At 36.9% G+C, this 15436-nt stretch overlaps 1 protein-coding gene across 2 annotated transcripts in view; it reads left to right on the plus strand.

The window, feature by feature from the left end:
• Nucleotides 1-14953, plus strand: part of CAB39 (calcium binding protein 39) — a 72324-nt gene extending 57371 nt beyond the window's left edge. For both annotated transcript variants that reach the window (XM_043492647.1, XM_038416770.2), the window contains exons 4-9: nt 787-905; nt 3758-3926; nt 6487-6546; nt 7235-7300; nt 10449-10592; nt 12380-14953. In XM_043492647.1, coding sequence (XP_043348582.1) covers nt 787-905; nt 3758-3926; nt 6487-6546; nt 7235-7300; nt 10449-10592; nt 12380-12568 — 747 coding nt within the window. In that variant the 3' untranslated portion in view covers nt 12569-14953. The remainder of the gene's footprint in view (nt 1-786; nt 906-3757; nt 3927-6486; nt 6547-7234; nt 7301-10448; nt 10593-12379) is intronic.
• Nucleotides 14954-15436: the final 483 nt, after the last annotated feature.

Genomic DNA, 15436 nt, shown 5'->3' on the forward strand with positions numbered 1-15436 from the left:
AAAGATACAAACAATATTGCCAAATGGTAGATATGTAGGTCCAATATAGGTTGCATGCAGAGCTCCTGTCATTCTTTCCAGTGCTTGCTGCTATCTACCAGCTTCATTTAATCTAATCTAGGTTGAATTTGAGCATTTTACTCTTACCCATATCCAAACGTCTATCAAGTATTGAGAAAACTGGGGGGGGAAGGGGGGCTGTGGTATCCTTAGTCGTATGATATGAGGAATATGCCTTTATGTTATACTTACCTTTGACTTTAATTATAATTGTTATTGTTTTCCATCATAAAATGAAAACACACAATAAAAAAATTGTACATTGTAGTTCAGTCTGCATGTTGTTGGTATTGCAGCCCAAGATGTGTCTCAGTCTTCCCTAGTAGAAGGACCTGCACACATGCACATTGAAAATGAGAGGTGACAGAGTGGAACATGGAAGAATTCCATCTTACTCAGGGATATGGCATTGTTAAAAATGGCCATAGTATTCACAAAATTTTGGTACAAAATGAATCCAGAAAAACTCTAGGAATATCAGATGAAATATAAAAGGGTTTTTATTGTTTTAAATATTATCAGTAGGTTATTCAAGCTATCCGAATTTAAGTTGATACAATGATGTATTGAGTGCTGTGACACATTTGAAATAGGTGTAGAAAAATGAAGAATTTGGGGAACTTTTTTGTGAAATGGTCATGTTTATGTATATTACTGTATGTATTAACTCTTGCTATACATTCTTGTACTAAATGTTATATGCTTAATTTGTTACGCTTTTGACAGGGCAAAAAAGATGTTGCTCAAATTTTCAACAACATTCTCAGAAGGCAAATTGGTACAAGAACTCCTACAGTGGAATACATCTGCACTCAACAAAATATATTGTTCATGTTATTAAAAGGGTATGTACAGTATTCGGTGTAAATAGTTTTATACGAAGTATTGGAGTGGTTTTTTTAGGTAAAAGTAGGATAGTGAGAGTGGTGAAATGTCCCTTCTTCCTTTGCAATTTATTTAAATAATTTTGCCACAGGGCCTGTAACTTCTCTTAAAGTAACTTAAGTTAAATGGATAATTTAAGCAATAGAATATCAAAATATGAATCCTTTAATGTGAAGGGTGGCAGGTGAGAATTGAAAACTAAAACTGTGCTAAAAACATTCTTGTTGGGGTAATGTAACAATGAAATCTGTTCCTTTTCACTGAAATTACTTCATTGTTCAAAGTTTAAACTGTTATTCCTGATCTTAGTTATTTACCAATTGTTCGAATGATTGTTCTAACCTCCGGCTAAATGAACTTGCTGTCCCATCATCTGAGTTACTGTATGGCTCCTGCTTCATAGCTATTGGGTAATATACTACAGAGATATCAACCAGCTCCAACTTGTCTAGATTACTGTATACCAGATTGCCGTTTCCACCTCTATTCTTGTATTACCTGCATTGTTACATCACAGAATCGTGCCACATCAACTATGCTCTAGCAAGTCTGCAGCTGCATAGCAAAATAGAGGTGCTCTTGAAAATAGAAATTTAAGTAAAAAGCCTTTGTTTCTTAAATTAGGGAACAAACATCCCCCCCCACCTCAAAATGGACTATTTACATTTCTGTTATTCTGTGGCATGAATAACAGGAAAATATTAGAGGTTGCAGTCCCATTTTATCATTTTGGGAAAGTTCACTAATGACTTCATAAAACCATTTTTAAAATGTTAGCATTTCAAACACTAATTTTGTATTGGTAGCTATAGCATGTATACAGATGGATATTGTTGAAGTAAGCTCTCATACATCATGATTGCTTGTGGCACCTTAGAGACTAACAAATGTATTTGAGCATAAGCTTTCGTGAGCTACAGCTCACTTCATCTATTATCCAAATAGACTGAGGGACACTGATTTTATTTGGATAATTGGGAGTTCGGATAATCAGGAGAGCAGGACCCATACAGCCATTGAGCAGTGGGGTGCCCTCCTCCACAATTGGGAGCTCCACCACAACTGGGGGTTCATCTTGCTCCTCACAGTACTGCTCTATTTTACAAACCTCCACATTATCCGGATCCCTTCCTTGTCCCCCAGCATGAGATACAAGCTGCAGAGGGCACGTATCTCATGCTCGGAGGACAAGAAAGGGATTTGGATAACATGGAGGTTTGGGTAAATGGAGGTATACTGTAGCTGTACTCCAATACTACAGTGATTGGCATGGTATAAAAATCTATAGAAAAGATAAAGAATTAGGTTAAATAGTTAATCCCTTGGAATAGTTGTTTGCCATATCATGTTGACAGCAATGAGATGTTAAAATAACAGGTTTTGTTTTCTGGATGTTTAAACAAAAAATCTGCTCTTTAGTTTTTCCTTAAAGTTTTTGCATTACATAGTAATTAGAGATACTGCCAAGTCTGAAACCTACCAAATGTGTGATGTCATATTGTCTCTTCATTCTCTTTATCTGTGCCACTTGTCTGAGCCAGCAGAGTATCGATACATACAAAATAATTGTTTTATAGCTAGAGCAGGAACTTTGCACATTTTAATCCCTGACTTCTTCATGAACATTAAGAACCCCCTAACAGTTTAGAGGAGCAACAAAATGTGTGCTTTTGTATCTTTGCAATTGTAAAGAAATCCAGTGTTCCACAGTGAACTTTTAACTTTTCCTATGCTACGGTCTCGTTTTGACAGAACCCAAGATACCTTAAAGATTCAAAGGGAAAGATTAGTATTATTAACTGTAGTATAATAGTAAGAACAAATTAATTATATTAAATTCTTATACGTGCTTTCTCAAAGTGCTTTACAAGGGAAGGCATAGAAACTGAGGCACAGAGAGGTGAAATGACTTGAGAGAGGTGACAGACTGTTCAGTGGCAGAATCTTCTCCTAACTTCAAGTCCAGGATCGTGTTCTGTGGACCACACTACTGATTTTTAGGACAGCATAACCTAGAACAGCAACCATGAAACTTTTTTGTCTGCATGAGTAAAAATGTTTGAAATAGGTGTTTATGATTTATAGAGGTACTTACTGATCTGTTGTATGTCTTACATATGATGTATCTGGTATAGCCAAATTTACATAATTTTAAGATAATTATGGTGAATGTGAACCAACCATTAGCAGAAGGAACTAGGCTTAGAAAAGTGTGAAAGGTATATGATTTGCCAGAATCCTGTTAATTTAAATATGTGGAGGTACAAGAGACCCATAGATTTCAGGTGACTTTACTTTCAGATTTTGACAGAGTGTACTTGCAGTGCAAATGCTTATTCTTTTGACCATGTGGAATGGTCTGTTTGTTCACTTACAAAGTTCACCTCTAAAAAGTCATACTCGGTATTCCATATAAAATGAAGTTTGTCAGTATACCAGGAGTTGTGAATTATCCATACCACTAGAGGGCAAACTTCTGCTGTCCCAACCTGCAGAGCACCTACTGCACGTTTAGAAAAGACTGCTATGAGTCAAGTTCCACCTGCAGTTATGAGAAGAGGGTGTTGATTTTTGAGTCTCAACATAAAGTTGTGTGTGTTATGTTGTCCCATTTTATACAAGTGATTCATACGAGCAATGGATTGATCATCTGATTTTGGTAGTGTTTCGTAGAACATCTGAAAGTTGAATTTAATATTGAAATGTTTAAGTTGACTTGATAACGTCATGTAGCATATTGTTAATTATATATAAAGTTGCAGTACACAGTACCACATTTTAAAGGTATTTATATAGACTTCTCATTTTGCAGGTACGAATCTCCAGAAATTGCTCTAAATTGTGGAATTATGTTAAGAGAATGCATTAGACATGAACCACTTGCTAAAATAATCTTGTGGTCAGAACAATTCTATGATTTCTTCAGATATGTGGAAATGTCAACGTTTGACATTGCTTCAGATGCGTTCGCCACGTTCAAGGTAACTTGCATTCCATATCTAAAGAGTTACAATAGCATACATTTCTCCAGCATCTCAAATATATAATCCCAAATGTCAGGTATTAGTCAAATATGGAGTCAGCATATGGAGACAGAGAACAAAGTTTATGACATTCTCTGTAAAGGGGCTGGATCAATTGAACGTTTCTTCCTTCTAAGCACATGGTGATAAGAGATTGCTTCAGATACATGTGCAATGTTCAGGGTAACATTTATTCCAGAATTAAAATTTAATAATTTTATTTAGATTGTAAACTCTTCAGGGCTGGGAGGGACTGTGTTATTGTATAGGGTCCTTGCATGATTTGGGACCTCTAGGTGCTAACACTGTGCAAGTAGTGAATAGCATAAGTGGACCCTTTGGTGCTGTAGAGCTCCTCTGGTAGTACAAAGAAAAGGAGTACTTGTGGCACCTTAGAGACTAACAAATTTATTTGAGCATAAACTTTCGTGAGCTACAGCTCTTTGTTAGTCTCTAAGGTGCCACAAGTACTCCTTTTCTTTTTGCGAATACAGACTAAAACGGCTGCTACTCTGAAATCTGGTAGTATAGTGGCTTATGTGTCATCCCTGTTGCAGGAGTAGGCCTGGGTTTCCCTGTGCCCCAGTGATCCAAGCAGCTGTATCAGCCCTTGGAGCTGTTGGAAGCCAGCACAAGTTAAGAGCCTTCAAGTTGCTCTGATTTCTCTGAGAACCAGTACTTGTGGCACCTTAGAGACTAACAAATTTATTAGAGCATAAGCTTTCGTGAGCTACAGCTCACTTCATCGGATGCGTTTGGTGGAAAAAACAGAGGAGAGATTTACACACACACACACACACACACACACACACACAGAGAACATGAAACAATGGGTTTATCATACACACTGTAAGGAGAGTGATCACTTAAGATAAGCCATCACCAGCAGCAGGGGAGGGAAAGGAGGAAAACCTTTCATGGTGACAAGCAAGGTAGGCTAATTCCAGCAGTTAACAAGAATATCAGAGGAACAGTGTGGGGTGGGGTGGGGGGGGAGAAATAGTTTTACTTTGTGTAATGACTCATCCATTCCCAGTCTCTATTCAAGCCTAAGTTAATTGTATCCAGTTTGCAAATTAATTCCACTTCAGCAGTCTCTCGTTGGAGTCTGTTTTTGAAGCTTTTTTGTTGAAGGATATCATGCATTCCTACAACTACAATACCCACCTGCTGAAGTGAAGAAACAGATTGACAGAGCCAGAAGAGTACCCAGAAGTCACCTACTACAGGACAGGCCCAACAAAGAAAAGAACAGAACGCCACTAGCCATCACCTTCAGCCCCCAATTAAAACCTCTCCAACGCATCATCAAGGATCTACAACCTAGCCTGAAGGACGACCCATCACTCTCGCAGATCTTGGGAGACAGGCCAGTCCTTGCTTACAGACAGCCCCCCAATCTGAAGCAAATACTCACCAGCAACCACACACCACACAACAGAACCACTAACCCAGGAACCTATCCTTGCAACAAAGCGCGTTGCCAACTCTGTCCACATATCTATTCAGGGGATACCATCATAGGGCCTAATCACATCAGCCACACTATCAGAGGCTCGTTCACCTGCGCATCTACCAATGTGATATATGCCATCATGTGCCAGCAATGCCCCTCTGCCACGTACATTGGTCAAACTGGACAGTCTCTACGTAAAAGAATGAATGGACACAAATAAGACGTCAAGAATTATAACATTCAAAAACCAGTTGGAGAACATTTCAGTCTCTCTGGTCACTCGATTACAGACCTAAGAGTGGCTATCCTTCAACAAAAAAGCTTCAAAAACAGACTCCAACGAGAGACTGCTGAATTGGAATTAATTTGCAAACTGGATACAATTAACTTAGGCTTGCATAGAGACTGGGAATGGATGAGTCATTACACAAAGTAAAACTATTTCCCCATGTTATTTCTCCCCCCCACCCCACCCCACACTGTTCCTCTGATATTCTTGTTAACTGCTGGAATTAGCCTACCTTGCTTGTCACCATGAAAGGTTTTCCTCCTTCCCCCCCCCCCCCCCCCCCCCCCGCTGCTGGTGATGGCTTATCTTAAGTGATCACTCTCCTTACAGTGTGTATGATAAACCCATTGTTTCATGTTCTCTGTGTGTGTATATAAATCTCCCCTCTGTTTTTTCCACCAAATGCATCTGATGAAGTGAGCTGTAGCTCACGAAAGCTTATGCTCTAATAAATTTGTTAGTCTCTAAGGTGCCACAAGTACTGCTTTTCTTTTTGCGAATACAGACTAACACGGCTGCTACTCTGAAATCTATGAGAACCAGTACAATATATAGCAGACCCCTTCCTAAGTTGTGCTATGAGTTTTCACAACCCCAACCAAGGATCTACACCTATATTCCAACCTTTTTTCTTTATTTCCATAGTATATCAAAATCCTTCATTGGATTAATTAGACAGACTCTTCAGAGGCATCCAGAATAAATACGTATTATTTGAATAAATATTTTTTTTAAATCTGAAACTATTGCTTAAACATAACATACTTTTTCAGGATTTACTTACGAGACACAAGTTGCTGAGTGCAGAATTTTTGGAACAGCATTATGATAGGGTGAGTAAATATATTTAATTCCTCATAACTTTTTGATGTTTGATACAGAATAATTTTCATTTGACTGAAAAAGTTAATAGTTTTTCATTGTTTGTCGTATTGCTTGGGTTCTTAGTTAAGAATTATCAATGACAGTTTATGTATTGCATTCATCAAATTTAGGTTTGCATTTTTTTTGTGCCATAGTGTTTTTAAAATAGAAATTTGTTTGAAAAGTCTCAGCATTTAAACATCAAAAACTTAAACTAAGATTTTGAATAGATCTGGCTTTGTGAAACTGTGTTTTCCACTAGAGGGAGCCCTTTCCCATTTTTTCTGTTGTCTGTATGAAGCTCTATTCACGAAGGTATGTGTGATAGTTTTGCTCCATCTTCTGGCCAATTCTCATGTTGTTAAAAGCTTAAATCATTTCATAATCTACAAAATTGTATTGCTTAAAGAAGAACTTCCTTAATTATATGGTAGTCCGAATGTTTAAATTTCCCAAAATAGCAAAGAAATTAAACTTCAAAAAAGCTTGTTAGAATTTTAAACACCTGTAATGTAATATTGCAAACCTGGTTTCAGTAGAATTCTAAGTTTTTATTTACATACCTATTATGGATCCCCCCAGTTTAATAAATTCATTGAAAAGCAGGGCTTGTGCCACTTGTAAAGTTCCTGATTTTTCTCCCCATTCTCCATTTAGTTCTTCAGTGAGTATGAGAAGTTACTTCATTCAGAAAATTATGTGACAAAAAGGCAGTCACTTAAGGTAAGGTAGTTTTACTTTGAGTGCCTTTTTTTTTCCCCAGGAGAATTACTTCAATTTCATGGTGAATCGATTTAAATCACAATGGCTTAAATAACTGGTTTGAATTCCAATTTAAAAGAGTAAAAATAGTTGATTTAAATAGCTATTTTAATAAGGTTTTATTTGTGGACTTGCCAAAAAGTTTTTCATCACTTGTTAGCATGGTTGAATCAAAGCAATCTGGGGCACACAACAACACAGGGACCCCTGTGGCCACACCCTTGCTGCATAGCCCTGTCTTCCACTTGGAGTGATGGTGGCAGAGTTAGGGCTGCAGGGGTGGAACCCAAGGGAAGTATGGAAAGCAGGCAGAACCAAAGAGGCTGGAGCAGTGGTAGGGGCCCCCATTTCCCTCCAGATGTATCAGTAGGGGCTCCCTTACCTATCCCAGAGCCACAGATTTGGTAGCAGCAGGGCTCCCCCAGTACTTACCCCACAAACAGGGATGGATGTGTCTGTGCAAGTGATATTTCTTGACTGAAAATTTTGTAGCTAGAGACTACTTGATGTTGACTGTCAGCCAGGTGTCTCCAACCACAATTCTCCAATTTGAGGATGCAAGAGAGATCTTTCGTTGTTTTTTGAGAAGACTGGCTATTATTCAATCTTCTTATATTGCAAAAACTCCCAAAGGCCTAAATGAGATGAGGGCCCCTTGTGATAAAACACTATACAAACACACATGAAGACAGTGCATGCCCCAAAGAGCTTACAGTCAGGCTTTTCGGTGGAATTGTCCAAGGAATGATTTAGACTGGTCTGCACGCAGTTTTTACACTGGCATAATATATATCATCAGAGGTGTGATTTTTATAAAGATAAAGTAGTACAAGTAAAGCAATGTGATGCCGTTACACTGATGTGAACGTGCCTTATACTGGTACAGTTTATCCCCTTTTCTGTGAGAGAATAGCTTTACCAGCATAAGCACTGATTAGTTTTAGACTTATTTCTGCAAAAATACACTTAAATAGATATAATCACTAACCACAGCTACATCAGCATAGATATCTATTGAACATCCGTGCTGGTCAGCTGTGTGATTGTTAATTTTCCATAGGGAAGTATGAGGTTGGAGTGAAGGTATTGCACAGTTGTCAGGAATCAGTTACAGTGCATGTTGGAGGTGTATGGGACTTATTTATAGATGGGCGAGTGCAGTGTGAGGGCATTGATATGTTTAAAGAGAGACACATTAACTGGACACACATGCTTGCTTCTAAGTGTTTGAGTCAGCATAGGCGCAGGAACTAGGAGTGCTGGGGGTGCTGGAGCACCCCCAAGTTTTATGTGGGGCCCCAGCTGCTGGCCCTGCACCTGGGACTTCACTCCCTGGCTGCCTTTCTGGGGCTCTGCGCCCAGGGCTTGAGTCTCTGTCTCTGTTCCTGGGGCCCCATCTGCTGGCTCTACTCCCAGGCTCCCACTCCCAGCCCCTGGCTTGGGCTCTGCTCTTGGGGTCCCAGCTGCCAGCCCACGCCCAGGGCTCCGCTTCTGGTCCCGGACGCGGGGTCCCGGCTGTCCCCCTGGTGGCCCCAGCTTTGGCCCCTTAGCCCTGCCCAGGTCCCCTGTTCCTGGAGACATGTCCCTGCTCCCGGCCCCAGCTCTGGAGGGTGGGGCGGCACAGACAGGGATAAGTGGGGGCATGAGGTAAAAAGTAAAAACTTGTTTCAGCACCCCCACTATTAAGTGTTCCAATACCACTGTGATTAGGATGGTTTCCTGGTAAGCAACCATAACTGTTTTTTATTTATTTTTTTCTCTTTTGGAATTTTCTTTTCTTTTGTTATTTTTAACTGTGTATGGTGTTAGTAGATTATAAGAGACAGGTTCCTTTTCCCCCACAGTAATCATATATATGTTTGCATGGTTGGGTGGTAATTTCAGACTTGGAAAATGTGTAGAAAGTCAAGTCAGTGTTTTCATTTTGTAATCATTTACTAGACAATTTTTAACATTTTTCAGAGTGATAAAAAAAACAGATGTAGTAGAAAAGATCAATTTCCGAAGATTAAGTGTTCATTGGGAACCTCAAAAGTGCAACAAAGGACTAAAAAGCAGAGTTGGTCCATTTCATCACAAACTAATATAATTGTCATAATGCTAATTACTGTTTATATTGTTTAATTTTCTTTTTATTTTAGGTTAAAGTTTGCTTTTTTTTTTTAAAAAAAATGTAATCTTTTAAATTAAGATGATGCAAAAATAACCAAAGACTGTAACCATTAGTGACTACCACCTGAAAAGTACCTACCCAACATCATGCAGGGATGGTAGAGCCATGGATAGAGTTCCTCCTATATTCCAGGCCCAGTACTTTAACCACAAAACCTTGTTGTACTATATCAGATTTTATAATTAAAGACTGTTCTGTCTGAGTCAGTGCTTTGTAGAGATGGCCATGTAGGGATAATCCTGTTTTACAGATGCCAGAACCAGGAACACAGATTTGGCCTGATTTTTGTGCAAAGCAGCATGGCTACATGGGTGACTCTTCTTTATAGCTTTTATAGTAGAGACCGAGCTTTTATTACCAGCTCTGGTAGAAATGGTCTTGTGCAACCTCTCAGATCCTCTTTTACCTCATTTATAAAATTGGGAGGGAGGATGATACCTTGACTGTGGATAGCTGACTTATGGCAATATCGAATTATCCATTTTAGATACCAGACTACTGAGCATAGATATGGTACAGTAGCTAGTTATCACCTAGCAAAGGCATTCATTATGGGGGTACTGAGAGCCCCTTTTGCCGACATAGCACTGTCCACATGAGCACTTGTCAGTGAAACTTGAGCCTGCCAGAGGGTGTGTTTTTTCACTCCTCTGACCTACAAAAGTTTTACCAACAAAAGTGGTAGTGTAGTCACAGGCTAAGGGGAGACAAAAAGGTAGGCAGTTTTTCAGCCATGCTGAGATAGAGAGAGAATGGAAAAACCACTACATCAAAATATTCTGGACTGGGAATCAGGAGACCCAAGAGTTTGTTACACCTCCTTTTTTGACAGATGTCGATTACTCAATGTTCTTTACAACCCCTATGAAAAAATTGTATTTGAACTCGTAAGATTTCAGTAATACTTTATTTTCTGTCACATTTTTCCACCCTTAGTTGCTTGGTGAATTGCTATTGGACAGACACAACTTTACAATTATGACAAAATACATTAGTAAACCTGAAAATCTGAAACTAATGATGAATCTTCTACGAGACAAGAGTCGCAACATTCAGTTTGAGGCCTTTCATGTCTTTAAGGTATAGTACCAAAATCATAAAACCATTGAATAGCTTCTGTAGTATGCCTCAATTACACAGGTAGTAATGTCTGCTCTGAAAAATTACTTGATTGTTTCTTTTGCTGAAAAGTACTTATTCAGGAAATGCTAAATGGTTTTGTATGGTTATTGTTAGCATAACCTTCCTCTTCTAAAATTCTGTATGAATTGAGAATGATGAAGGGGATGAATGCATGCTATGATTTCTGAGCATAACTCAACATCATTCTGAGGATTTTGAACAGGTTTATGTCCTGCTACATGGTACTATGGAGGATACATGTAGTATTTCAAATCAGCTAATCAGTTTAGAAAAATCTAAATCACGGGTTGTCTGTTAAACAAGTTGCCTTTTTAATTAATAGTAGACATAAACTAATGATTAGTAATAGGTTGAGGAGTTAGCTCCATTCAGGAGTAACCCTGCAGAAAGGTTTTAAACCATCTCTAGCTATGATACTAGATACATAAAATCATGCCCTTGCTACAGAACTCAATCCTATGAGGTACTGAGTGCCTGCTGCAGGATGTCATGACCAGGCAGCTCCCATTGACATCAGAATTGGGCCCTCAATGTCTACCTCAATAATATATAAAACTGGTTTTCATTTCAGATTAATCTTCTCAAATATTCCATTTGTTTTTTCATGTGCAGATATTTAGGAGAGAAAACCATTCATAATTTTAAATTTGGGCTGTCAATTAATCGCAGTTAACTCAAGTGATGAGTGCAAAACGAATTAACTAGATTTTAAAAAGTCACAATCACTTTTAATCGCACTGTTAAACAATAATAGAAGAGCAATTTAAATTTATTATAAATATTTTTGGATGTTCTACATTTTAAACATTGATTTCAATTACAACACAAATACAAAGTGAACAGCGCTCCCCTTGTTTTTATTACATTTGCACTGTAAAAAAGGTGAACAAAATCTAGTATTTTTCAGTTCAACTCATACAAGTACTGTAGTACAATCTTTTTATTATGAAGCTGCAACTTACAAATGTAGACTTTTTTCTTACATAATTGCATTAAAAAATAAAACTATATAAAACTTAAGAGCCTACAAGTCCACTCAGTCCTACTTCTTGTTCAGCCAATCGCTGAGACAAATAAGTTTGTTTATATTTACGGGAGATACTGCTGCCTACTTATTTACAATGTCACCTGAAAGTGAAAACAGACGTTTGCATGGCATTGTTGTAGCTGGCATTGCAAGGCATTTATGTTCCACATATGCTAAACATTCACACGCTCCTTCATGCTTTGACTTGTAGGCTCTAAAGTTTTACATAGTTTTCTTTTTGAGTGCAGTTATATAAACAACAACAATAATAATAATTTTACATTTGTAAATTGCACCTTCACAATAGAGATTGCACTACAGTACTTGTCTGAGGTGCATTGAAAAATACTATCTTTTTACAGTACAAATATTTGTAATCAAAAATAATATAAAGTGAGTGCTGTACACTTTGTATTCTGTGTTGTAATTGAAATTAATATATTTGAAAATGTAGAAAATATCCAAAAATATTCATAATAAATTTAAATTGGTATTCTGTTATTTTTTAACAGTGAGATTAAAACTGTGATTAATTGTGACTGTTTTTTAATCTGGTGACTAATTGCAATTAGTTTTTTAGTGGTTTGACAGCCCTATTTTAAACCATTATCGTCTCACTTTTTATTAGCTAAGTGTAATTTTAACTGAGCCTTCTGTTTCCTGTACCTATGCTAAAATCCCTCTTCTTTTGTTGCAGGTGTTTGTAGCCAATCCTAACAAGACACAGCCTATATTAGATATCCTCTTAAAGAACCAGACCAAACTTATTGAGTTCCTCAGCAAGTTTCAGAATGACAGGACCGAGGATGAACAATTTAATGATGAGAAGACCTATTTAGTTAAACAGATCAGGGATTTGAAGAGACCAGCACAGCAAGAAGCTTAATCTCCAACAACCCCCTAAAATATTAAACCCAAATTCAGCATTTGCTGTTAGATATTCAGCATCAGGCACTCTTATCAATTCATGAGGAACATTACTGCTAATCTGCTGTTCAGTGAACGGTTTTTGTTTTCTCTCTCCTTTTTTAGTCCAAGTTGAGAAACATAGCTGCTGCTTTCTTGCACAATGTGGACTTTCTTGATATTTGTGTCAGTTCAGAATTCAAAGACACTGCTTGTTTTAGGAGTCCTGGAAAAAGAGATACTAGATTCATGAAAGCAAACATAGATAATAGTTTGGTTTAGGAAAGAAGGTATTAATGTAGTTAAGCAACAGGTTGCATGCTTGCAAATCTGATTAAATCGTATGTTTGCACTTGCCTTGTTTGAGATATGAGCACAATGTGACCTGTGCATACATGGCACCATAGTATAAAATTGTATGCCTTGATTTAAAAAAAAAAAAAAAAGTGCAGTGCTTTACTTGTAATCAAAGGGGAAATGTATCTAAGATGTGAGCTTATTGGGATAAACAGTTGTCTTGCAAATAAACTCAACTTAGCAACCTTTAAAAGAGTGAAATCTTGAGGTTCATAAGGACAATGTATATAATATGCCTTTCACAGCTTTATAGATTTTTTTGACATGATTTTCTGAGAACTGAGTTGTAAACTTGGAAATATGTTCTAAGGGTTTTGTTAATTTTACTTTGAAGGTATTTCAAACAGTAGAGCTAGCAGTGACACTTCACATTTCATTTCAACAATGCTTGCTGGTTTCTTTTGTATATAACTCCTAGGCTGCTCATTTCTTTAAAAATATGATTTAATTTGTACAGCAGAGGAATGTTATTGTATTAGTCTGTAACTATTACTTAATATTGAGTTCTGCAAAGTGAATGCTCATATGTAGCTGAATACTTCAGATCATTTGAGAATGCTGATTTAACATTTCTTAAATACTGCAGCATCAAAAGGAAAAAAAACAATTTATTTGTATTCACTTATCTAATGGGGTGCCATCAATTAGGTTAGGCTAAAATATAGAACTGGAATCCTTTAATCTGTATTCTTACTGGTTAATATTGGCCTTATTCACTTAAATTAACGCTGTGTTCTGCAAATGGTCAAGATTATGATAAACTAATATTGATTCCGTTTTCTTCTGGGGAGTCTATAGAGACCACCTTTGCTTTCTTGGAGTAGATATCTCAGTACAATAGTTATGAAAGTGAATAATTTCCCCTTGACTTCAAGAAAAATAATTTCATAGATGGCCTACTTGTAACAAAATGATTTAATTTTGTCAAGTCCTGTTCTTTAATGCTGCAAACTATCAGTATTTATAAAAAAACAAACTGATTTTGCACCATGTTGGCTTTTGTTACTATGACCATAACAAAAAACATCTACTTAAATATATCTAAACAATGTTATTAAAATTATATCTATTCATCTTATAATTATGCTAAAATCACAACCAACTTATGAGTTGGAGTTGGAATGTTCAAATTCTGCATGGCTGAACCCGATTGAGAATGCCATAAAATTGCTCATTGCTTCCTGTCCTCTTACTAATAAAAATTATTTTCAGTTAGCAAGATGAAAACCCTGATTGAGATTTTAGCTAATTTTGAAGCCATCATGAGGGAAATCAGATAATAGCTCCAGAAAATTGGGTGTTTTCACTCTGGTAATATAAAACGGCTCTTAACATTGTCATTGATCTCTTTAAGGTTCTTAATCTGTCCATGGCAAACTGATTCATATTGTCTCTTGGAAAACAGCAAATTAATCTTACTGAAAATGAGATCTCTATTTTTAAAATCATTTCTGTAGGCAGGCAAAATTGGCCATTAGATGGTATTATAGTTCAGCACTAACAGTCTTATATTTTGGTTTATCATAGTTGAGTGGAAGAAAACATTATTTGCCAAATTATTCTCTATAACATACAAGGCTTCCACTTTAGAAAAATGTAGAAATGCTAAAAGTTATATATGTAAAGAAGTGAAGAAATTTGGATTGGGGTATTGGTTTTTCTCTCTCTGTCTGGGGAACAGTGGATATGATTTTTTTAACATATGAAAGCATTTGAATGTTGGCGTTCAACAAAAAGTTGTATTTAAATTTAAGATCATTTTGACATGCTATTCATATTAAATTCTACTGTACTGGAAGTAGTTTCTTCTCATCTGCGTGAAGGCTTAAAGATATTACTAAAAGTTATTTAATGTGAGGTTGTTGTTTTTTTTAAATATTGATGTATACAGTTGTAATTCTACTTCCATGAAAGTATTTCATTTCTCCTGAGGAAAAAATGTGTTTCTTACCAGAAAATCTGGCTGGCCCCATAATTTAAATTGAAATAAAATTTTGAAGAAAATCCATTATGTGCTTTATTGTGTTTGAAAATGGCAAGTTTCATGTGGATCTGAACACTTACCTCTTTAGTGCCTTAAAGGAATACATGCTGCATCACTTCTGAATCATGAGTTGCAAATGAAACAGAATTACTGAAGGTAGTTAAATCCAAAGCAGACTGTGAAGAGTTGCAAACGGATCTCATAAAACAAGATGACTGGGCAACGAAATGGCAGATGAAATTCAATGTTGATGATAAATGCAAAATAATGCACATTGAAAAACATCATCTCAACTATACGTACAAAATGAGGGGGTCTAAATTAGCTATTACCACTCAAGAAAGATCTTGGAATCATTGTGGATGGTTCTCTGAAAATGTGCTCTGTGTGTGTAGTGTCAGTCAAAAAAGCTAACAAAATGTTATGAACCATTAGGAAAGAGATAATAAGACAGAAGATATCTAATGTCACAATATAAAGCTATGGTATGCCCATGCCTTGATTACT

Source organism: Dermochelys coriacea, chromosome 9, assembly GCF_009764565.3.
Source record: "Dermochelys coriacea isolate rDerCor1 chromosome 9, rDerCor1.pri.v4, whole genome shotgun sequence".
In the NCBI taxonomy this organism is placed as follows: Eukaryota; Metazoa; Chordata; order Testudines; family Dermochelyidae; genus Dermochelys; species Dermochelys coriacea.